The sequence below is a fragment of the Rhinolophus ferrumequinum genome, chromosome 5 (assembly GCF_004115265.2).
Source record: "Rhinolophus ferrumequinum isolate MPI-CBG mRhiFer1 chromosome 5, mRhiFer1_v1.p, whole genome shotgun sequence".
Taxonomy (NCBI): Eukaryota; Metazoa; Chordata; class Mammalia; order Chiroptera; family Rhinolophidae; genus Rhinolophus; species Rhinolophus ferrumequinum.
In genome coordinates this window covers 61906777-61931698 of record NC_046288.1, presented here as the reverse complement: position 1 = coordinate 61931698, position 24922 = coordinate 61906777, and the positions used below count along the sequence as shown (strand labels likewise).

The 24922-nt window shown below is 42.3% G+C and overlaps 1 protein-coding gene across 4 annotated transcripts in view; it reads left to right on the top strand.

The window, feature by feature from the left end:
- TBC1D1 (TBC1 domain family member 1) overlaps positions 1–24922 on the top strand; it is a 209014-nt gene that overhangs the window by 54165 nt on the left and 129927 nt on the right. Inside the window, exon 1 of one of the 4 annotated variants that reach the window (XM_033106109.1) lies at positions 13056–13313. The exons of the other annotated variants lie outside the window; for them this stretch is intronic. Coding sequence (XP_032962000.1) covers positions 13284–13313 — 30 coding nt within the window. The 5' untranslated portion in view covers positions 13056–13283. Of the gene's footprint in view, positions 1–13055; positions 13314–24922 lie in introns of those variants that run through there. 4 annotated transcript variants of the gene reach the window in all.

The following is a 24922-nucleotide window of genomic DNA, read 5'->3' as shown; positions in this document are numbered from 1 at the left end:
CTTGGATTCTGTACGAAGCTCTGATGGAGTCACAGAAGTCTGATGTCAATCTAGATCACCGATGAGGCTTGAGGAGTTCCTTTGTGGTTGTGGAATTCCAGGATTTAGTGAGTTTTCCAGCTCCAGGATTGGTATTTGTCATACATGCTGGTAATTTTGCTGCTGCTGCTGAAAGTGGGTGGTAGTTATGTCTCAGAACGTCTTATTCCCAACTGGATATAACTGTTGAAGAACCATCTGAGGCAGCTAAATACCAAGGGTTCCATTTCCTCACAATCAAAGGATGCTCAGAACAGACCTCCAGAAGAGATACAAAGTTTCAGTCTTAGGCTGCCATATTGTGCCTTATAAAATAGTCACAGGGTGGCCGGTTGGCTCAGTTGGTTGTTTAGAGCACAGTGTTCATAACACCAACGTCACCGGTTCGATTCCCACATGGGCCAGTGAGTTTTGCCCTCCACAACTAGATTGAAAACAACAACTTGACTTGGAGCTGATGGGTCCTAGAAAAACACACTGTTCCCCAATTAAAAAAAAATAACTTCAGCAAAGCTAAGGTAAATTTATTAAAATAAATAAATAAATAAATAGTCACGATTTTGTGACTTTCTCTCCCCTTCACACTTCTCACTGGAAAAGGTTTAAGTTAAAAATTTCCATCAGCTTCTATCTAATTTTCACTGCCAGCCACCATCCTAATCCAAACCACCACCACAATAGCCTCCTGACTGCAGTACCAGTCTCTTGTTCCCATCCTTCCCCCACCGACCCCCCCATATTATATTCTCCCCACCGACCCCCCCATATTATATTCACTATATGTATAGTGGTCAGAGTGACCCAATTAAGCATTGAATCATATGATTCCTCCCCTTACACCCCCAAGGGTTCCCCATTACATTTAGAATAAAGCCCACCTCCTTACCACAGCCGTCCAGGCCTTAGCTAATCTGTCCCTTGCTTTTATCTCCAGGTTTATCTTGAGCCACTTTCTACCTCATTCTACTCTAACCACAGAGATATTTTTTCCTTTCACTTACAAAGCCTTTGTGCATGCTTTTCTTCTACCTTGTGACATGGCTAACACATTCAGGTCTCAGTTTTCATACTAATAGAGTCCTGTGAACTATATGTTCTAACCTAAGTCCCTTACCCACAAGCCTTTCTCTCACATTACGTCGTTCTCTTCCTTTACAGCACTTACTGCATTATATATTTCACTAGTTTTCTTACTTGCTTATTGCCTGTCTCCTCTACTAGATTGTGAGCCCCATGAGGGCAGGGTCTGTGTCTGTTTTGCTCAGCGTGGTGTCTGAGCACAGGTATGCCTCGCAGATACTGCAGGTTCAGTTCCAGACCACAGCAATAAAGCAAATATCACGATAAAGCGAGTCACATAAATTTTTGGCTTCCCAGTGCACATAAAAGTTATGTTTACACTATAATGTAATCTATGAAGTATGCAATAGCATCATGTCTGGAAAACAACGTACATACCTTAGTTAAAAAACTACTCTATTGCTAAAACTGGCTAAGCATTTTCTGAGCCTTAAGTGACTCTTAATCTTTTTGCTGGTGGCATGTCTTACCTTCCATTTATAAGGATAATATATAAAAACGGGGAGAGATACACCCAACACAGGATGGTGGCTACCTCTGGGGATGGAGGGAAAACTCTAAAGTAACATGTTACTTCTTTAAAAAAAATGCATATATGTACATATGTGCGAAATATTTAAAATAGTTAAAACTGGATCGTAGCTACATGGGTAGCTGTCCTATTATTCTATTTAATTTTTTTGAAATATTTTATGATTAAAAACAACCTTAGAAAACAAGAATGCTCTATGTAATTAAAAAGTGCAGTGTCAGATTCTATTCCTTTGTAGATTAAGGATAATTTCACTCCTCTTTTACCACGTAGTGGCTAATTTTTACTTGGCCTTCGTGTGCGTATTTAAGCCTCACTTCTGCCATCTTGTAGGGTCCGCAGTGTGGGGTTAAAGGCCTTCTCTGTTTGCATTCAGAGCACGCGATCCTCTCCTTTTGACATCACTGCTCACCAGGTCATGCAGTTTCCTGTTTACTTGCTATACGTGCCCACCGGACCCTGTGTTGTTCCTCTAGGGGCAGGTGGCACATTCACTCTAGCATCCCCAGGGACTGGTGTGCGGTTGTGGGCCACAGATATTTATTAAGTGACTACATGCATTAACGGATACTTCAGTGGCTTAAGTTCACTGCTACACACTCAGTGGGCCAGAGTTGGACACCTGAAATCACCAACTACATATATCTGTATATCAACTATGAATTCAAACTACGAAGCGACATTTCTTGTCCCAGGGGGGCTTTGTGCCCTTTCTTGAACTCTGCCACCTGTGGCCTTTGCACTACAGTGTCACGGTTGGAGAGGGGGAAACCTAATCCCATTCATGAGGGCTCTGCCCTCAGGACCTAATCACCTCCCAAAGGCCCCACCGCCTAATACCATCGCTTTGGGGATTAGGTTTCAATACATGAATTTCAGGGGACACAAACATTTCATCCATAGCATTCCATTCCTGGTCCTCCAGAATTCATGTGTTTCTCACATGCAGAATACACTTATCAGATCCCAACAGCTCCCAAAGTCTTCACTTATTCCAGCAGCAACTCAAAAGTCTGACGTCCAAAGTCTTATCTAAATATCATCTAAATTAGTTATGGATGAGACTCTAGATGTGATTTATCCTGAGACAAATTTCTCTCCAGCTCTGAACCTATGAAACCAAACAAGATGTGTGCTTCCAAAATACAATTGTGGGACAGGCATAGGATAGACATTTCTATCCCCCCTCAAAAAATGAACAATAAGGCAAACTCCGTGAGATCTTAAGGCTTGAGATTATCTTCTTTGGCTTGATTCTCTCCCCTCCAGATCCTCTAGGGCCGGGGTCTTACCTTGTGGACACACTGGGACAGAGGTCCTGCTCCCACAGCTTTGCAGGGCAGGCGTTGGCTCCCCAAGGTTTTGGGGTTGTTGTGGGGATGAATATGAAAATACCGGGCGTGCAGTGAGTGCTCAGTGGATATTGTTTCCTTCCTTCCTGACCTTGGATTTCTGAGGCAGGAGGCAGATAGATGATTGTTGCCACCGAGCTACAGGCATTCATTCTTGCCATCTCCCTGGAGGCAAGGAACCAGTTCTAGTTTTCTGGAAACGTTCCAGGAGTTTTGGTGTCCTTGTGACATTATGACCTTGAAGTTAGTGAGCAAGTACGTTTAATTCCACCTTGACCCTGAGCTAAGGCTGCCAGGCATGAACCCATCGTGCGCATTTCACAGTGCTCCTAAGGGAAGCTTGGAAGGGACCTGGAAGATCAGTAGTCTAACCCCCAAAATGTACACGATGGACGTGCACCCAGAGATGCCACATGAGCCGCCTGAGATCACAGAGACGGTCGTGGGCAGGTACACACTGGCAGGCTACCTGGATGCTCAGCCCCATGTTCCTCCTGGACCACCTCTGAGGATGCGCTGCCTCCACAGAGAGGAAGACCCCAAAGGGCTGCGTGAAAATAAATCGGATCACTTTCCATGAATCTTGATCCTCCTCGTAGCACTGATTTATCTTCACCTGTCCCAGAGCATAACCTCTGTCATGCTTGAAATATTCCAGGTGAGGAGAGCAGTGTCTCAGACCTCCCCACTTGTAAGCGCTTGAGAGATCGGAGGACAGTCCAACACAAAGGGAAAGGAGAGGCCATTTTCTTCTTGTATCTTCTCAGCCCTTTCTCCCGTCAAAGCCAACAGTTGTTTCCATACATGTACCTTCTCCAGCAGTGTATGGAAACCAGAATGTAGGTGATGGTTTATTTTATAACCTATGCATCCCTTTGCTAAGCAGTGAACCTAGAGAGAGTTTTTAAAGGGGCATTTACATCTAGGAACATGGCACTTGGGACTTAGCTTCTGGAGAGTGTGCTTGTTCTGTGTACCTCAAATCTGTGTTGAGCATAACCAGGCACACTCCTACTGGAGAAATGCAAGTGTACACGGCATGGTAGACTTATTGTAGGAATCTCAAGCTACAGCGAGGAAACAGGTACGAATTGCTTTGTGTGGCTACAAAGGTGCGTGGCTCTGTACCAGGCACAAGTAACTGACTTGGAAGAGTCACCATTCTGTTTTCTAGGGGCTTGCTGTGAGGTTCTGATTCAAAATACTGACGCACACAAATTAAACCCTTTGAAAAGGGTGAGCACACTGACAGATAGCTTCAATTGTTTTAAACCTGACAATTTTTTAAAGAGCAGTTTTAGGTTCATGGCAAAATTGAGTAGAAGATGCCGAGATTTCAAACCAAACTGGTGCCCTCACACAAACTAGCCTCTCCCATTATCGACATCCCTCACCAGAGTGTGACACATTGTTACAATTGATTGAACCTGCATTGACACGTCATTATCACCCAAAGCCCCTAGTTTACACTATGGTTCACTCTTGGGGTTGTACATTCTGTGGGTTTCCACAGTTTGTAGAGTGATATGTATGTCCATCGTTGTAGTAGCATAGAAGGTATTTTCACTTCCCTAAAAATCCTCTGTGCTCTATCAGTTCATCTTTCCTCTCCCACCCCAACTACTGATCTTTTTACTGTCTTCATAGTTTTGTCTTTTCCAGAAGTCATATAATTAGTATCATACGTGTACTGCATTTTATTTATACATTCATCTATTAAAGGACACCTTGGTTGCTTCCAAGTTTTTGGTAATTACAAATAAAACTGTTATAAACATCTGTGTACAGGACTTTATGTGGACGTAAATTTTCATTTCCTTTGGGCAAATACCAAGTCAAGTTTGCTGGATTGAAACTGGACGATTTTAAAGAACTAGATAAAGGTGAATAAACCGAAATTGTTTTAGAAGTGGGAAGTAATTCTAATCAAAGGTAAACTAAACTACCTTTTTTTTTTTTTAAAGGAAATTATGATTTGCTATAAAAGATAGTGGAAAAGGAAGTTTGGTCTCATTTTTATTCCCTAATAGATTTCACCAGGAGATAGGAATTGATATTTTTTCAGTCTAATTTTTAAGGAGAAACATAACTTTCAGTTTAGAAAAAAAATTATTTTTTGGTGAAATTAGTGCTATGCAAAGTGGTGTTTTCAATGTTTCCATTATAAATTATAATTAAAATGTCTGAGTTTAAAGTTGAGCATCTATGTTTAGTTATAACACAGGGTGAGAATATCAAAATGTTTGACTCTAAATTTTCACTGTGTTTTCTTTTATGAGCTCATTGCCGCAGGGTTTTTCCATGAATTTGAAACATGTGTGTCCAGTACTTTGGAAAGAAGATTATTTGCTTAAACTTTATAAGCTGAGCTAAAAATAGAAAAACACTGTTTCTATTTTTGGAATGTTTTGCCAGCTAAAAAGTGAACACGATTACTGTATATATTAAGCAAAAATATTGAGAACAGATATTTAAACAGAAAAATATTTAGCTGGTTTAGAAATGTCACGAGCATTTTAATGAAGAGATAAATTTGTGTCAAAACGTAAATTTGTTTTAACAAGACTGATGAGTACAGAGAGAAAAAGGGCATCCTGAAACTGGTGGGAACTTCATTCTTTAGGCTGGTTGTTACTGTCTGGTTCCGTCTGGAGTTACAAGTTCAATGGCTCTGCTTTTTATGCTGCAGAGTCTTAGTATTTCTAGTTGGGTTGCAGCCAGCTTTTAATTTTACAATGCTTTTGGATAAATGTAGTGAAGGGGGCTGGAGCCACTAAAAATGTTTTTATTAAATCTGCTTATTGTTATTCTGGCTTACAAGAAACTACAACTAGACACACAAGCAAAACATAAAATTAGAGACCTTAATTTAAACATTGACACGGCTCTAGCAAAGTGCAATGTTATTTAGCCATCACCTGAATTTGTAGTCTATTTCCAAATACGCCTTCACCAAATTGGTCCTACTACTTTCCCCCTGTACTTTCTTTCGCTCATTCGCCAATTTGTTCAGCGCCTTTGCTCTGAAACCGGTCTTCACTTGATCTTGTCACTCAGAAATGCCATTTTTGAATTTAGCATGATTTAAAATGTGAGTGTGTGTGTGCTTGAGAGAAAGAGAGATGTAGACAGGTAAGGGGGGAAGACAGTATTGTGGTGAGGAAGAGAGAAGCGGGAGTAGTGGGTGAGTAGAGAGTTGGAGTGAACAGCAGCAATCGCTTAGGGAGGAATTTCTGAACTGTCTGAGAGTATGAGGGCTAGAAATGCTTGTGCGCTTCAAGTCCCTGCCCAGCTAGTATGACAGGAATTTACCAGAGAAACTTGGAGGATTCACAGTGAGGCTTATAAAGTAACAAATGGAGCATAGTCATGCTGCTAGACATAGCAACTCATAAAAAGGGAGAGGAAGATATTGAGAGACCTCCAGGGGGCCACCCAGCCTGGAATTAGTTTTGGCTAACATTCAATCTGTTTGATCTCAACTGTGTGTCCTGTCTATAAATCCAGCCAAGATCTTGAGACTTCCAGCCCATCATTTCTGTATTATTTCTACGTTAATAATGTATCATACTGTATTAGTTAGGGGTCTCTAGAGAAGCAGAACCAATAGGATCTATTTGTCTTCCTATCTATCATCTATCTATCTATCTACCAACCTACCTACCTATCTGCCTATCTAATTACTTACTTACCGATTGATAGATATAGATATAGATATATAAGAGGAAATTTGTTATAGGAATTGGCTCATGCTGTTATGGAGACCGAAAAGTCCCACGGTCTGCCATTCCCAAGCTGGAGAACTAGGAAAACTGGTGGGTGTAACTCAGTACAAGTCCAAAGGCCTGAGAATTTAGGATCCGATGGTGTAAATCCTGGTCTGAGTCCGAAAGCCCCAGAATCGAGGGTTGCTGTCCATGGACAGGAAAAACTGGATATCTCAGCTCCAGCAGAGCACAGATTTGCCCTTCCGTCACCTTTTTGTTCTATTCAGGCCCTTAAAGGATTGGGTGATGCCCACCTTCATTGGTGAGGGTGATCTTTTTACTCAGTCTACTGATTCAAGTGCGAATGTCTTTCAAAGACACCTTCATAGACATTCCCCTAGATAACGTTTCCCAGCTATCCGGCACGCCTTAGCACAGTCCAGACAACACACAAAATTAACCATCGCACGTACCCGTCATTAACCAATGGCAATCACTGCTACTACTATTACTACTACTACAGCTAACATTTCCTGAGCACCTACTATCTGAGTGCTTTATATGCATCTCATTTAATCCTGAAACTAGCCCTTTAAAATGTGGGTTCCATTATTGCAAAGCCTCAGGGAATTAATTTACCTAAAGTCATTCAACCATCATCACATAGAGGAATGATTTTTTGAATTGAGATATAATTCAGATACCACGAAATTTGGATTTTTAGTACGTTCACATCACCGCTATCTAATCCCAGAATTATTTCATCACCCCAGAAAGAAACCTGTACTTTACTCCTCATTTTTCCCTCCCCCAAGTCCCTGGTAACCACGAGTCTACTTCCTGTCTCTGTGGATCTGCTTATTCTGGATATTTCTTATAAATGGAATCATATAATATCTAGTCTCTTGTGTCTGGCTTCTTTCACTTAGTGTAATGTTTTCAAGGTCCGTTTACGTTGTAGCGTGCATGAGTACTTCATTATTTTTTATGACCAAATAATATTCTGTTGTGTGGGTACACTACATTTTGTTCATCCATTTATCAGTTGATGGACATTTGGGTTGTTTCCACTTTTCAGCCATTATAAATAATGCTATGTGAACATTCATGCATAAGTTTTTCATGGACGTATGTTTTCAATTTATACAGAGGGATTTCGTTCATGATTTTTCTGAACTTGATAGTATCCTCAGCAAATATTTTTTCTGGAAATAAACTTTTGTGCTGGTGAGGGATGACTGTGCACCGTCAAACTATGATTTACTAAAATTCTTTCTCTCCAATGTGAACTCTGATTTCTGTCCTACATGTCCTAGTAGTAGGACTTGAGTTCAGGAGAACACCAATCCTGTAAGCCTCAGTCCAGCTGGTCCTCTTTCCTGGAAAGCCCATTTTCTCTTCTCGCCATCTGTAAAAGTCCTGAAGTCTTCCAACCAGTAAGGCTGGTTTTTCCTTTGCAGCCTGATATTACCTTCCGTGCCTCTGGGAACTCCATGGAGCTTCTCCTGGGCAGTCCAGTGTCATTTTTTACTCTTTTCCCTGCCTGAACTTCCCTGCTGCTACTCTCTCTGCCTTTTGAGGTGAGGCTTCAGGTCTGATCACTTGTGCTGTTTCTTGTAAGGACAAGTGTTGCTTTATACAATAGGTACTCATGAATATTCATGAACTCAATAAACTCCTGATTAGTTGCTGTGATATTGTGATTTATAATAAGAAATACATATTTGGTCTTTGTCCCTCCCCTTCCTAAATCTCTTGGAATTTCCTGTGAAGAGAATGAAAAAGGTGTCTCTTGTTATGTTAATCACTCGACTTTTGGTTAAGCCCCTAAGTCATCAAAGGATGGAGGTTGGTTGCCAGAGGAACCAACCACGTGATTAAAGGGTTAAAATTTTCAGTCCCACCCACTAACCTCTGGAGTTAAGTTAAATCACTAGTTGCCAATGATCTAATCAGTTATGCCTATGTAATGGAATCTCCATAAAAACCCAAATGATGGGGTTCAGACTTCTTCGTACAGGTGTAGGGAAAGTGCTGCTCCCAGAGGGCGTGGGGGCTCTGTCACTTTCCCCATACCTTGCCTTATGTGTCTCTTCCACCTGGCTGTTTCTGAGCTATAGCCTTTTATAATAAACCGGTAAACACATAAGTAAAATGTTTCTCTGAGTTCTGTGAACTGTTCTAGCAAATTATTTGAATCCAAGAAGCAGGTTGTGAGAACCTGTGATCTATAGCTAGTCAGTCAGAAGCACAGGTGACAACCTGCTCTTGCAGCTGCCATCTGAAGTGGGGAAAGAGGGCAGTCTTGCAGGATTGAGCCCTTAATCGGTGGGATCTAAGGGTATCTCTAGGGAGATAATGTCAGAATTGAATTGAAATGTAGGACTCCCTGGTTGGTGTCAGAGAAGTGCTGGGTGGTATGGAAAGACACACACTGTAGTCGGTGTCGGAACTGTGGTTGCCAAGTGGTTCTGATTCACTTGAAACCAAGTTGAGTTTCCTTGTTGTTGGTATTACAATGGCTCTATTTTTAGTGTCTTGTGGGGAAGGGGGGGGGGACATGTTGGTAGGGTGAGGTCATGCTTTTGCGTTTTCTCACCTCCCCACCCCACATTGGAGTTGGAGAGCAGCCGGTCTGGAATCCCTCCTGAACTCTCAGGAGATTTTGCTCTCCTTGCCTCTTGCTCCTCCTTAACGGAAGAAATTGGCAGAGGAGTAGGGCAGGAATGTCAGGGTTTCTTTGGGGGCTTAGGGTCGGGCTTAATAGGGGAGCAGTTCTTCCAGTTCCTGGCCCCTCTCCCCTTTTTCAAGTCCTCCCTGAATGTCTCAGGAAAACTGAGATTGTGAGAGATTAAACCATCCTTTTAAAGTTACTTAGAAAGACAGCAGTCTTAGGTTTTCCGTAGATCCTATTTATTTAGATCTCTGCAGTCCTATCTGGATAGTTTATTGCTCTCACAGAGCATATATATATATATATATACATACATATATATATATATATATATGTATATAATATATATTTAGTATATATTAAATATATACTAAATATATATTAAGTAAGGGATCTAGAACTATGGAAGTGGTTGTCAGTCCTAGATGACAATCAGAATCACCTTAGGGGAAAACTACACACACACACACACACACACACACACACACACACACACACATACACACACACACCTCCAAGCTTAAGTAAACCTCTAGAGGTCAACACCAATATTAACCTCTCTGGCTGAATTAATTTTGCTTGGAGTTGTAATAATTGAGCATGCCTTTTCCAAAATGCCACAGTTCATGGATTCCTTATTGTTTCACACCTGGCCCTCTTCACATATTTCTGTGACCTGCCTGCCCTTTAAGATCTCTGAGAATTTGATGCTGCCCCGGATCAGCCAAATCTTCTGTCCCCCCGCCCGCGCCCCCTTCCCCTCCTCACTCCCGCTGGCATCATAGGTAACTCTAATAGACAATCAGGGCTGGGAACCATCAGCATCTTTGAGCAATGACTATTCTGTTTGTAGCAGTTCTCAGTTCCGGCTGTACGAGAATCACTGGGAGCTGTTAACAATGACCGATGCCTGGTCTACATACAGTTCTTCCTTGGGGGAATATCAAGTTTCTTGCGGGAAGGATATATTTTTCAGACGGAGTGTGGTGTTTTAAGGAACATTGTTTTATTTGATCAGAGTGTCTGATGTTAATACTTTCCCTTTAACAAAATACCAGATTATAACAGTTTCTTTGTGCAGTGTGACTGGCAAGCTATGTTGGCAATGAATTAATATGACCTTTCACGTATATTTCTTAAAATATTTGGTGTTGGAGCTCCACACATTACTGTCCATCAAGTCTACGCTGTGGAAAGGCCTTTAGGTTCACATGAAATGAGTGATTCTGCCCAGATATGACCAAGGAGACCTGGAATAGAGAGAGACATCTGTGAGTCTAAAAGATACGTAAGCTTTAGGCAAGTTCAAACCAGGGTCTGCACGAGCCTCCACCATGATACGGAGACTTGCATTTAGGTTTAAACAAGTGAAGCCTTGATGTCTCTATTTCACCTGCCTGCACACTCTCCCGTTTCAACTATATTACATTCATGATTTGGTCTGACTTTAATTATTTATTTATTTATATATTTTTTTTGCAAGAAGTACAATTTTTATTCTCCTCTACCTCCTGCCCAAGTAGCAGAAAATTTACCGCAGTCAGTTGGAGGTTAATTCAGGTTTCTTTAGTCAATTTCTCGTTCTCTCCCCAGTGGTGCTTCTAAGTTCTGGGCGTTCTCTTAGAGCTCAGTCTGGGGATTGTAGTGATGGAGTATGACAATGTTTGTCATCAGTCCCGCTTGTCCCGCCTGGCTCTCAGCTGCCTATCCACTCCCATCAAAACCATGTTGTTGTCTAGGAACTCCCCACATTTCTAGCTGAGCTAGTTCACAGCTTTGCAAGGGCATAGAACAATTTTAGCTGCTTGCCCAGGGGGCTGTTTGTCAGTAATTTATTATTATTATTTTATTACTATTATTAGACTAATGTCAACGAATCTCATATACTAATGCATTCTCAAATTTTAATGTGCATACTAGCTACCTGGACTCATGATGAAATGAAGGTTCTGACTTAGTAGGTCTGGATTAGGGCAGGGCTTGAATTTCTAACAAATTGCCTGGTGACACTGAGGCTATTGGTCCATGGACTACACTTTGAGGAGCAAGGTTATAGAGGCCAGAAGAGCTCTGACTTTAATGGAGCTCTCAGCTTCCATCTCTCCCACTTACTTGGAGCAGTGATGTGATACAGGAAAAGATTTGGTTCAATGGCCATAAATGCACTCCCCTTATCCACCTCTTAATATCTTTAGGGAACATCTCTGCTTAAGGGAATTAAAGAATAGCACTTCCCTAAGATGCTTCGAAGGCCCTTTTCAATTACCCAGGTAGGCTCTGTGAGAATGGTATCATGCTTGACTTTCCCCCTGCCTTTATTGTTTATCTTATTCTCTTGCACCCAACATGGAAGTAGAAAAAAAGAGATAATACTCCTTCCGTTCCCCCTTGGTCCTCTTGGTACTTGTGCCCTTGTTGTAATCCCCTTAAGTGTTGAGCTAGACTTATTTCCTCACTTTTAGTGAACAGATAACAACAGAACTCTTGGGATGTCACTTCTGAGATTAGTTTATAGAAGGACTGACTTCCTTCTTGAACATGTGCTCTTTCTGGGATCACCTGTGCTGGGGGATGCAAGCTGCCATTTTGTGAGCAGCCCTATGGAGAGGACCACATGATGCAAGAAACTGTGGCCCTGAGACCAACAGCCTGCGAGAAGTGAACCCTGAGAACTATGTGAGTGAACTTGAAAGAGGATCCTTTAGTCCTAGCCCAGTCTTGAGATGACCGCAGCCCTAGCTAACAGCTTGAGTGCAACCTCAGGAGAGACCTTAGCCAGAGGCACCCTGCTAAAATGTTCCTAGATTTCTGACCTACAGAAACAGTTGGTTTAAGCCTCTCAGATTTTGGGTAATTTGTTATGAAGCAATAGATAACTAATATACCCACCTAACTCAAATGCCAGGAATTGGGGGAACATCATTAAAATCCCCTACTAACCCATCATGAAGATAACGTACAACTAACTTGACAGAAGGAAAGAGAAGCAAAATTCTTGGGCTGCGGTGGCTATTTGGCCTGAGGAACTCAGTGAGTGGCTCCGAATGATTTACACATTGGCTACTAGACCTTCGGCCTTTTTTTTTTTCAACGTGTAACTCTGGGGTGTCTGAATTTAAAACTCAGCTTAACCTTTGTAGCTATAAACTGACTACACTTGTCTTATCACCTTGCCTTGGGAGAAGAAAACTGGTGAAATCAACATTTCTCGTGTTGCTAAAACCTCTGGGCTGGCAGGAGCTGAAGGTTCTTTTCCTCCGCCCCTTTTCTAGTTTCAATAGCTGGGTGTTCTGACTCAGAGAAAACCACCTTCGATTATATAAAGGTATTAGGGGCTAGGGAAACACTAGTCCTTTTGTTACCAGCAATCTCGAGAGTTTAGGGGTGGGGGTAACCCCCGGAAAGTTGGATAGGCTTTGTGTTCGCTCCAACTCCGAGAAAGGAATTTCTAGTTTTCCAAACGTTGTGCGAAACGGATTCCGCTCCCTTCCCCCACCCTCCTCGAGTTCTAGAAAGCCACGTCCCTAGTCAGCACGGTTTGGACCTCTCCTCCCGAAGCTGCACTGCGCTGGGCGGCGGGAGCGGGGAGACCCCCGCGCCTCCCAACTTCCCGCTGCGCGCCGAGCGCAGGGTGGGCGGGGTCGGCCGCGCTCTCCCCTCCCCTCCCCTCCCCTTCCCCGCGCTCTCCCCACCCACTTCCCTTTCTGGGCCGGGCAGTGCTGCGGGCGCGACCTCTCCAAGCACTGACGAGCGAGGAGGAGCTCGCCGCCGCGGCCGTTGGGGGAAGCCATGCCCGAACCCCGCCGCGCCCCGAGCCCGCCCCCGGCTGCCCGCCGCTCCACGGGCGGGCGGCGGGAGTGAGCGGGAACGCCCGGCAAGGAGCTGCGGTCCGGCCCGCGATGTCACCATTGTTCAGCTGGGTGGCCAAGGTAGGCGGCGTCGGGGCAGCGTCCGGCGGGCGCCGGTTACCTCCTCGGACAGCCCTGGGAGCCGATGTCCTGGCGGGCGAAGTTCTGGAAACATTTGTAATCGTCGGGTCGTTGGGGGTCCGAAGCGCCGGGAGCGCCCACGGCTGGGGGGTCCGGCTGAGCTTTAGCGGTCCCAGGCAGGGGCGCCCCGCAATCCCTGGACCGCGGCGGGAGAGCGGCCAGGCTGCCTGGGTCGTTTATCTGGTGGTTCTCATTCATTAGTCTTTCATCCCCGTGGGGCAAACGGGCATGTGGTGTCTCATGCCCATTTCACAGGTGGGGAGAGTGAGTGAGGCTCGACGAGGGACCCAGTGGTTCGCGCCTGGCCGTTGGCTTCTCTGGCCCCCGCAGCCCCCTCTAACCCCCATGCTCCGTGGATTCACCGCTTGGTGTTTCCCCGGCTTCGGGACCTGAGTATCATTCTCCTTGATACAGGTTTGTAATTGGTCGTTTGGGATAATGCACTGAGGATGCCAAAAGGCTGAACTTAGTGCACCTAGAGGGTGACTCACTTTTGATTTTTACTCCCTGGTTTCAAAGGCAAGTTTTGAAGTCTTGAGTTTTAAACGTTAAGTTGTTTATTTTTTATTTCCGTAAAGTTTTATTTTTAGAACATCGGCACCTTCGGAATAACCGAGCGTTACAAAGGCAGGCCAACTTCACTATTGCTAAAATGAAGGGATTGGAGTAGATTTACGGAGTTCCCATCAGCTTAAACAAACAGTAATGGAATAATACCCTCCCCGAGTACCAGGTGTTTGTGTTTTGAATGATGCATCCCTCAGCCTCCAAGGCCAGTGGGCAATAGGGCATATTTCTCCCTCCCTTTGCTAGCATCTTAGCAGGGCTTGCTCCTGGGATATGGCAAGTTGAATAAGTTCATGTTGAGAGAACCCGTTAGGCATCCTGTGACCCTTTACAGATAATAATTAGGTGGTTGTTACATCTCTAGTTATGATGCAGTGCTTTTAGAGTGTTATTTTTAAGTACATTTTTATGAATATCTGTTTATGAGACAGGTAAGGCTTTGCCTGTCATTTAAGTGATAATGGAGACAAAGAAACCAGGTAAGATTATGCGACAGGCACTATTCCATCCTATTCCATCACTGAATCCTCACCAGAATCTTCACTTCCTGAAACACAGCTGGTGGTGAAATGAAATGACTTTCAAAAAAATTTTGAATCTTAAGTTTAGTGCTGAAGAAAAATTGACAGTGCCCAGATTTTCTGGTTGGAAGTGATAGCTAATTGGCTTTTATAAAGAATGCTAAATTTTTAAATGATGTTACATAGTTTAAAAGTAATTCAGAGTGTATGGTATGGTTATATTTTACTCATTCATTCTAGGTTGAGGATTTGAATCTACTTCTATATTTTTATATTGTAAGGCCAAAAGGATAAAAACACCAAAAGAACATATAGGAACTCATTATGGTTTTTTATTCCAAAATAAATAAGTAAATCTAAAAGAAAACCCAACTTATTGCCAGTACTGTTTTATAGTTTTATTTACTTTCCCAAAATGTATTTAATAAAATGATTCTCACTGTGGGAGTGAGATGGATTTTTGTTTACATTGGCCTATGGAGGTGAAAGGGAAAACACCAGACCAAAGCATTATTTAAAAAAAAAGAGAAATTAAGGACTTTTATAAGATTATCAGCCACTGGCAATACTTTTGAAAAGCTCCGGTAAATGAACTATATGTTGATAATTTAATCTAAATTCTGAATTATGTTATTCCGAAGTTTTTGTTTACAGAACAACAACAACAAAAAACTGTGAAATGTTTTTGGAGCAAATTTATCCATCAGATGTCAGATTAATTTTTTAAATTGTAGTTATTTTATATTTCATTTCTTCTAGGTGGTGTGCTATTATGAATTGCATCCCGAAATTGATTTTTATAGACAATATGTTATTCTGTGAGAGCCTTTAGAATATGAAACAGTTTTCACTTCTTGGGATTATAGATTATAGGAGTGACTTTCTATCGAACCTATTTGGTTTTCAGTTAAGAGACAAGTCATTAACACACTTTGCATTATAGACTAGGAAATGTTTTAAAAGCAGAAGAGGCACTAATAATTTACACAATGTGCATGACCCCAAAGTGCATTTATATTTGGTTTTAGAATGACCCTTCAAGAACACACAAATGCATATTAGCACCAACCTCACACAAACATCTAATTTTCTTTTCTATTTTGACCTTTGCAAACTGCAGCTCAACAGCTGGTAGGGAAGGAGAAGGGGAGTGGGCGTAGCTTGAAGCAGATGGATACCTGGACGTGAATTTGTTTTTCCTGAATAATGCATTAATATTGCATGAATATTGACTATATAGACTGAGCAACTTCATGGTGTAAAAATAAAGCCAAAACGGGGAACAGTTTTATTTCAAAGAGATTATCTGTTAAGAAAAAAGAAGATGCATTTTTTTTGTTGTTTTAAATTGGGCATGACCTGGAACATTAAGGCAAGCGTGTATTGTATAACGGATGGGGTCAGGTTTTATAGAGGTCTGATTTCTTGATAGTCTTTCACTGGGGACACGAGTTTTTACACAGATTATAAATAAAAACAAACTTCTCAAGCTTTGTGATTTTCATACTAAACTCACAACCTGGCGGTTTTAAGTATGTCTACACTGATTGTTTCTATGCCTCCATATATCAGTTAATGAAGACTTACTGCAGCAGAACTGCCAGGTAACTTTCTGAATTTACTTGGATTTGCACCTGCCTGTAAAGATAATGACTAAGATTATTGCTAGTAACTGAAATTAGTGGATTTTAAATATGTATGTCAGTTTATCAGATAAAATGGAAAATGGGACCTAAGTATAGTCAACTTTGCTGTGTTATCAAGTCCAAGTGCAGTTTCGTATAGTTTATGTCTTGCATTAAGTTATTTTCCATTGCTTATATATTTATTCATCAGATGTTTATTGGATACCTTCTGTATACCAGGCACTGTTCATGCCGTGGAGGAGTTAGTTCACTTTGCCCAGTAGGTTTATTCTTCAAAAAGTGTCCACACTGGAACTTCGTAAGCCAAGTATCTGAAAATGCCTTAGGTAAAGAATCCTTCTGTAAAGTAATCAAACTAGTATTTTATGTAAAACCTGATTTTTCATGCTTTGGCCTTGCTTAAAACATAGGTATATAGTCATTATTCATTCAACAAATGTTTTTGACAAAGATATTTATTGATCACCTGCAATATACTAGGTGCCGTTTGAGGAACTGGAGATTTAGCAATGAACATGGCAACCAAGGTCCCTGTTTTCATGGAGCTCGAATTCTAAATGGGAGAGAATGGCCAAGAAACAGGCAAATAGATGAGCAAGGTAATTTTAGATGGTGAGTGCTAGGAAGAAAAATAAACAAGGCAGTTTGGTAGAGTGACGGGGGCTGGGATGGCGAGGAGGTGGCACTTCATGTGTGTGGGAAGAGGGCGCGAAACGTGTTCCAGGCAGAGGGAGCAGCAGGAACCAAGGCCTGGTGGTGGCACCAGGTGGGCCTGTTGAAGCAGCAGGAAGAAAGTAGGTGTGACTGGAGTCCAGTGAGCTGGTGCTGAGAGGAGGTGGACCCTGAGTCCAGGAGGGGCTTCAGGGCCAGGCCCTTTAGGACTCTGTAGGCACAGTATGGGTTTAGATTTGCTTTAAAGTGCAGTGGAAGCCATTCGAGGGGGTGAAAACGGAGTGATGTCAGCCGATGTATACTTTGGGTGGAAGCAGAGGGACCACTCAGGCTGTCATCGTCCAGGCAGGAGGCGATAGTGGTAGCTTGCATTTGGGTAGTAAAGGAGGCGCACCAGTAGATACGTATGTACTTGTTCTCTGTCTTCTGAAGTGATGTGACCCAGTAGCTTTGCTATCTTGTTTGCCTGATGCTGGGGCAAATGACCGGCTAGCTAATTGCTGCTTCTCTGTTGAGTACAAGTGCAACATGTCCTTTGGTCAGCTGCTTCTGACCACAGCTTTCAGGCGCAGCTGTGCCCGGACACTGGGCTTATTTATTTACCTTTGAGGTTTTCTGCAGACTGGATCAGCCCACCTTGGGTGCCTCGGATCAGTTGGACCTGTTTACTGACACACAGCAGTCTTCCTGTAAGTCGTGAATCTGAGTGTAGCTAGTATTCAGGCAGCAGTTCTGCTATCTTGCTTAAAGTCCATCCAATGTTGGTATGTCCTAGGTTAATGGAATGGATTATTTAAAAATGTATAGTATAGTTGTTTTTCTTCTGTAGACTTATATTACTTTTAATGAGTGGATGTTTGAGTTTCATAAAGAGGAAAGAACTTGTCATAGTCAAACCATCCCTTGAATTTGAAAAATTTGCTGACTCTGCTAAGCAAAGCTAGTGTAGCCCTGAACAAGATTCAGCAGAGGTCCTGTGAGGCAATTTTGTCTTGTAGTGACAGCAGCTTCTCTGGGCTTTGGGAGCTCTCGTTGCTCAGAGTGACAATAATCTGGGCCCAGGTTGGTTTTACTAAAAATAGAGAAAAGCAGGAATAGAACCCCCATTCCCCTCAACCCACAACAGAGCACTGAGCCAATCCTCTAATGCGGCTCTTCCATGGTCTTCCATTCTGACTATCTAAACCCGTCTCATCTTTCACTTTTTCCTGAAGCATCTCTGATCATTCATTCATTCATTCACCGAATTGCACTAAACAGGGTAGAAAATAATCCCAAAGGCGTATCTTTTGTCCAGTGGGAGCTCCTTTGGCAGGGGAGGTTACACCACTAGCTCGCTGGGCTGTGTCGTTGGAGAACAGGGAGTAGCTCCTGGCCCTGCCTGGTGTCGGCCAAGGAGGAATTAGCCACGGAAGGGCAGGGGGTGGCAGGTGGTTGGAATAGCATGTGCAAAGGCCTGGAGGCATGTTGGAGGAACCTCAGTCACAGGCTGTTGGTCAGGCTGGAAGGAGAATCTGCTGTAGGAGTAGCAGAGGGTGAGACTAGGCAGGTGAGCAGGGGCCAGGATGCACGTGGCATACAGACCCCTTCAGAGGAGCTGGCATTTTGTCCTGGGCCAGTGGGGACCCCTGTGGGGGACCAAAGCTGATCTTTCCCCAGACTCTCATAGTCACAGAGTCCATTCTGTGTGAAGCTTTGAGTTGTGGTTATTTGAATATTTTATCCCCTCTCTTAACCTGTAAATGCCATGAAAACAGAGGTGATGTTCTGTTATATGCCAGTGCATGCAAAACACTTGGGCATCTTATTTAAATGTAATTCTGCTTCGGTAAGCCTGGGGTGGAACCCAAGATTCTGCATTTGTAACAAGCACCATGGTGACACTGATGCCACTGGTCTGGGGACCACACTGTGACTAGCAAGGTTCTCAGGGTATGTGTTTTCTTTTATACCTACCATTATGCATAGGAGTTGCTCATAGTTTTTGGAACAATTGCCATGATTTCAGCTTAGTTCCTTGTATCTTTGGGCAGGAAATAAGTGAAATGAAACTTAAAAAACTTAAAATCAACAGTACCTTGAAACTGGGTGTCTAGGGAACAGAAGTGAAAGGAAAAATTTGCACTGAGTACATTTGCACCTTTTATTTGAACCTTTTACATATTAACTATTTAGTTTATCAAGTTAAAAAATATATATTTTGGCCTTTCCTCTTTTTCAGTGTATTTATCTTTAGCCCAAATACCAGTAGGATACTATAATAAACAAGGAGTCAGATTGTTGTTAAAAAATAGACTCAAATTGCCCCTTTTTTCTTATTTTAAATAGACTTTTAAAAGAGTGGTTATAGTTTTCATAGCAAAATTGAGCAGAAGGAAGGTTCAGAGATTTTTCCATAGATCCTCTGTTCCCACACGTACGAGGTGTGATCAAACAATACAGTGAATGTTTAAATAAAAACAAATTTGTTATAGTAAAAGACACATTGCCATTAATCCCTCTCAAAATACTCCCCCTCACTTTGAACACACTTATCCTATTGTTCTTGCCACTTTCTGAAGCAGTTCTGGAAGTCCTCTTTCTTGAGAGTCTTTAGTTGTGCTGTCATGACTGCCTTGATGTCCTGAATCATTTTGACTTCAGGGAAGAGACAGAAGTTGCAGGATGACAGATCCGGTGAATAAGGTGGATGAGGACGCACCGTAATGTTTTTATTTGACAGAAATTGCCGTACCAGAAGCAATGTGTGACACAGAGCATTGTCATGATAGAGGATGATTTATGGCACCCTTTAAAGCACACCTTCTCTCAACCGTAGCTCACACCCGACTGACTGCACTGAGCAAGTTGAAACTTGTCACACACTGTTACTAAGGTTCGTTGTGCCACTTTCTGTATTGAAGATCCCTGCCTTTCCGTTGGATGGCACTTGGCAACAGCATTCACTGCAATGGAAGAAAGGCTCTGTGTCACACATCACTTTTGGTATATGACAATTTCTCTCAAGTAAAAACTTTAAGGTGTGTCCTCATCCTCTTTATTCACTGGATCTGGCACTGTGCAACTTCTGGCCCTTCCCCAAAGTCAAAATGACCATGAAAGGTAAACGTTTTGAGTCGATTCAGGACATCGAAGCAGCCACAACAGCGCAAGTAAAGACACTCACAAAAGAGGACTTCCAGAACTGCTTCAGAAAGTGGCAAGGACGATGGGATAAATGTGTTTGCAGCGAGGGGGAGTATTTTGAGGGGGTTAATGGCAATGTGTCTTTTACTGTAATAAAATTTTTAAATGTAAACATTCACTGTATTTTTTTATCACACCTCATACATAGTCTCCTGCATTATCAGTATCCCTAACAGTGTAGTACGTTTATTACAATTGGTGAACCTACATTGACACATTATCATCACCCAAAGTCCATAGTTTATACTGTGGTTCACTCTTGGTGTTGTACATTCTGTGTGTTTGGACAATAGTATAATGCCATGTATCTGTAGTATCATGCAGAATAGTTTCATTGCCCTAAAAAAATCTTCTGTGCTCTGCCAGTTCATCTCTTCCTCCCCCTCGTCCCCTGGCAACCACCGATCTTTATAAGTTTTGCCTTTTCCCGAATGTCATATAGTTGGAATCATAAAGTATATGTCCTTTTCAGATTGGCCACTTTCACTTAGTAATGTACATTTAACTTTCTTCTGTGTCTTTGTGGCTTGATTGCTCACTTTTTAGTGCCGAATAATATTCCGTTGTCTGGGTGTACCAAGTTTATTTATTCATCTGTAGAAGGACATCTCAGTTATTTCCAAGTTTTGGCAATTATGAATAAAGCTTCTATAAACATTTGTGTGCAGATTTTTGTGTGGACATAAGTTTTCAACTCCTTTGGGTAAATACCAAGGAGCACAGTTGCTCTGTCGTATGGTAAGAATATGTTTAGTTTTGTAAGACGCTGCCAATCTTCCCAAGTGGCTGTAACATTTTGCTTCCCACCAGCAAGAATGAGACTTCCTGTTACTCCACATCCTCAGCAGCCTTTGGTGTGGTCAGTGTTCCCAATTATGGCCATTCTAATAGGTGTGTGATGGTATCTCATTGTTGCTTTAATTTGCATTTTCCTTGTGCTATATGATGTGGAAATCCCCCTTTCTTTTGACTGTTAACTTTTAAGGAGTAAAAATAATAAATTAGTCCTTTAAAATTTTATTTCATAATACGCAGTGGTATTGAGGAATATCTATAAAACAGAAGAACAAAACTTTGTATGATTATATTTGTGAATCTAAACTTACCTAATTTTTCCATTATTTCTATTATCTCAGATTTTGAATTGAAGAGTGATGAACCAGCACTCTACACTGTTTGTTAGATTTGTAAGATAGCATAACAGAAGAAGAATTTCCTTAGTGTTCATGCACTTTGGTATTTTTTCTGCAAATTATTTTTATATCTGCCATGTATTGTAATGGGATTAAACTCACAGGCTTTGTTCACTTTGGTTGAGGTTTGCTAAGGTAACTTTGCTGTTTTCTCATCTATAAAATTAACTTAGCAATAATATATTCTGTATTTATCTTTTATTTAAAAAAAATGGATCCTATCTTAAAATAGAATAATGTCAGAATATTCTTAGGAAATTGTGAAGAACATGAGCAAATGTACATTATTTAAACCATGGTTACGTTTGCAGTTTAAGTCAGTGGCTTCTTTTTCAGCATTTTTAAAATTAATTAACTAATTAGTTTTTAAACATTTTTTTTGTTAGTTTCAGGTGCACAAAACAATGTAATAATTAGACACTTATCATTTCTATCCCTCACACAGTGACAACCCCCCGGCCCCCATCCACTACCCCTCTGACATCGCACACAGCCATTACATTTCCACTAAGTCAGTGGCTTTTGTGCACATGTAGTGCTAGGCGCGGTGGCACCGGGCACCAGTAGAACATGGACCCAGCCTTGAGCAGCTAGCTTGCAGTCTAGCAGGGAAAGGAACACCTTTGCAGGGAATGTAGCGATACACACGTGTACATAGGTAGTCACTCAGCTGGGGCTTCTAGGGAGACTTTTGAAGGAGATGAGGTCTGAGCAAAGTCTTTAAAAGAAAGATGTAGGTCGTTGATGTGGTAGATTATGTGGAAACGAATAGTTAGGGAATACTAGTGGTAGTTTTCCAGCAAGTTTTGGACTTCTTTGGGGTTGTTTTCTAATTCCGTTTGCCTCCTTTTTGAGACCAATGCTTTTTAATCTTGGGGAAGGCACATCAGGTTAAATAAATCACCCAGATAAAGGGAGATTCAGAGTTAAGAAGGGCCCTTTTCTTTCATCCCAGCACACCCTAGGGCGTGCACACACTTACCGGTAATTGTAGCTAGCCTGGTGGTGGTCACTGAGGTGTGACCAGAATGTTATCTTGAGTGCAATTCCATTGGCTCTTTTCTACATGAGGAAACTGAGACCCAGAGCCATGAAGTAACTGAATTTGAACAAGGCCACACAGCTGGTTTGTGGCAGAACGTAAACCCAAGTTCTTAGACCCCTGGGTTTTGTGTAACTTGTTGATGTTGCCCTGCTCATTTGTTTGTGCTTTGTCTCTAAAGTATTTTACTAAAATCAAAAGTGTGCATGTTTATCAAACAATATGTTGTATTTCAGAGTACTTTCTTTCATCACTTGAGTCTATGCACGTGCATTTCAGAGTGGGTGGAGGTGCCTGCAAAGAAGCGGGCAGAGAAAGGAAGCATGAAGTTGAGCATGTGCTGGGGTGGATGGGGACCCTTTGGCCTGTGAGGGTGTCATATATGTCCCAGAGCCGGGGAGGCCTGACTGGTTGTGTGAACTGTGTGAAGGAAGAAATTGGGGCCTGAGTATGTGAAGAGAGTGGAAGTTGCCAGAGTCCACTGTGGTGACGTAGTTCCCTGGTATTGGGCTGCAGGGACCTGCTGATTTTGCTTAGTGCTCCCATTTTCAGGAGGGCCGCCTGTGGGAGATGGGGTAGGTGTGTGTAATGTATCTCTTCTAACAGGGAAGATCGAGTCTGCTCAGAAAACCTCGCCTGCAAAGTGGATTTAACAGGAGGGAAAATTACATTAGCTTTATTACAACCATGAAAAGGAAGAGATAGTTACGTTTTTGAGCACTTAGTATGTGCCAGCCATTGTGTCGGGAGTAGTCAAATTCCAAATAATTGAGGAAGCAATGCCTCCCATTTTTTTTTGGAAAAGGGGTATGAGGAAACCGAAGTTCAGAGAGGTTAGGTAACTTATAACTAGTAAATTTAAAGCTTGAATTTTCTGGCTCTAGCTTCATGTTTTATCCGTTGTACCTATGCTATTGCTGTAATAAAGGGATTACAACACAGGTTCGGGATATGGAACAAGGGTGGTCAGAACTTCGGAAAATATCTTGTCCCACAGAGAAACTTTTCTCCCTAGGGTGAGAGGCATAAAATGTGCAACTAACCTGTTTTTCAAAAGAGGTAGCATATAAGATTGAAGGTATACAGGAAGTGGAGCTAATAATACTTAAATCCCTGAATTTCATGGTGTTCTTGATTAGGGAGGGAAGGAAATGGGAAATAAAAGGAAAAGTCACTGGTAGGAAGTTTGAAGACAGATCAGGAATGGGGGGAGGTTAGGGACATTTAAGTGACAGATGGAAGGAGGTCAGTTTTGAGATGACGAGAAGCCTGAGTTTTCTGTTTCCCTGTTGATTTGAGCTGTGGGCTTTAGAGAGTTATCACTTAGTATCTGATACTTTTTTCAAAGCGCCATGGAGCCATGCTTTGTAGTTATTCAGCTTCGCTAGGGAGTTCTCTTTATGTTCTCTTTATGTCCAGGGAATCCTACCATTGTGGACATTTTCTCCAGCCTGTGACAGTGCACAGGCAGGAAGTTGAAGGCTTGGGCTGGAGGGCCAGGTTTGCCCTGAGTTTGCTGTGTATCCCTGGCCAGATGCCGTGGTGGTTGTGACCCCTGCCCTGCTGCCCATCACGTAGCTCTGTGTGGGGTCACAGGAGGTGACGTGAGTAAGTGTACCAGCTATCAGGCACTCATTAGGGTGCGTTTGTCTAGGCATCGTGGTGGCTACAGCCACAATTTTCCAGTAAATTTTGTGGCTTATGCTCAGGTCATAGTTCTCTGGGCCTCAGTCCTTGATCCGTAAAATAAGGACATTGTGTTGAATGATTGCTATGATTGTTTTCAATTTTGTGTCTATGTCTGTCTGTATGACTGTAAGCCAGGCCAGTCATCTCGGTAAGGAAGAGAGGGCCCCTGAGCCACTGGCCTGGGACAAATCCCCTCTCCACCTGTTACCAGAGGAAAGATGCTCTCCATCAAGTGACTTCTCCCTGAGCCTGAATGTGTTCGTCCACAAAATGGGGATAATAGCCGTCTCCCAGGCGGTGGAAGATTTATCCACGTAACATCGCACGATGCCTAGCTTAGATTAAGCACTTACTTAGGATGAGCCATCACGATCGTTGCTGCCATCATCATCATCATCATGGAATTCTGCGGTGGAGAAGACCTTCGCAGTTGCTTAGTTCTGTTCTGGTTTTTTTATTTATTTTTTTTTAAATTAAAAACTTGAGCCTTCCAGAGGTGAGCTGTCTTCCCCAAAGTCGTGGCTAAGATGACTGTGTTCTGACTCTCAGTCCAGAGCTCTTTGCATCACCTGATACTCACTATGATATTTAAATTCTTTCTCTTGTTTTATTACTTTCTGCATGAATTAAACATAAGCCCTGGTTTAGAAGTACAGAACAAGAGCAAACTGCTTTTGTCAGGCCACAGTAATTTAGATCAGATAAAGGGAAAATGGTGCAGACAGTATTACATGGACCTCTGCCACCAGCAGCCTGTGTGACTTTGCCAAGGTCACAACTCTGCCTTGATTTCCCCTTCCCTAAAACAGGGAGGGAGTGGCTGGTCAATTGTTTCTGAAGTCCTTTTCATCTCTCAAAATGCTGTGCAGAATTTCTTCACTTCTAGGGCTGTTAAAGGTCCAGGAAATAGTGTGCCAGCCAAAGATGTAGATTCTCCAATTTTGGAAAACTTTAAAAGTAGGAAGGAAGTTTATTTGTTTAGTGGAGTGCATAATTGTAGGCCTGCTGAAGGCGAGAATCAGCCAAATGGTAT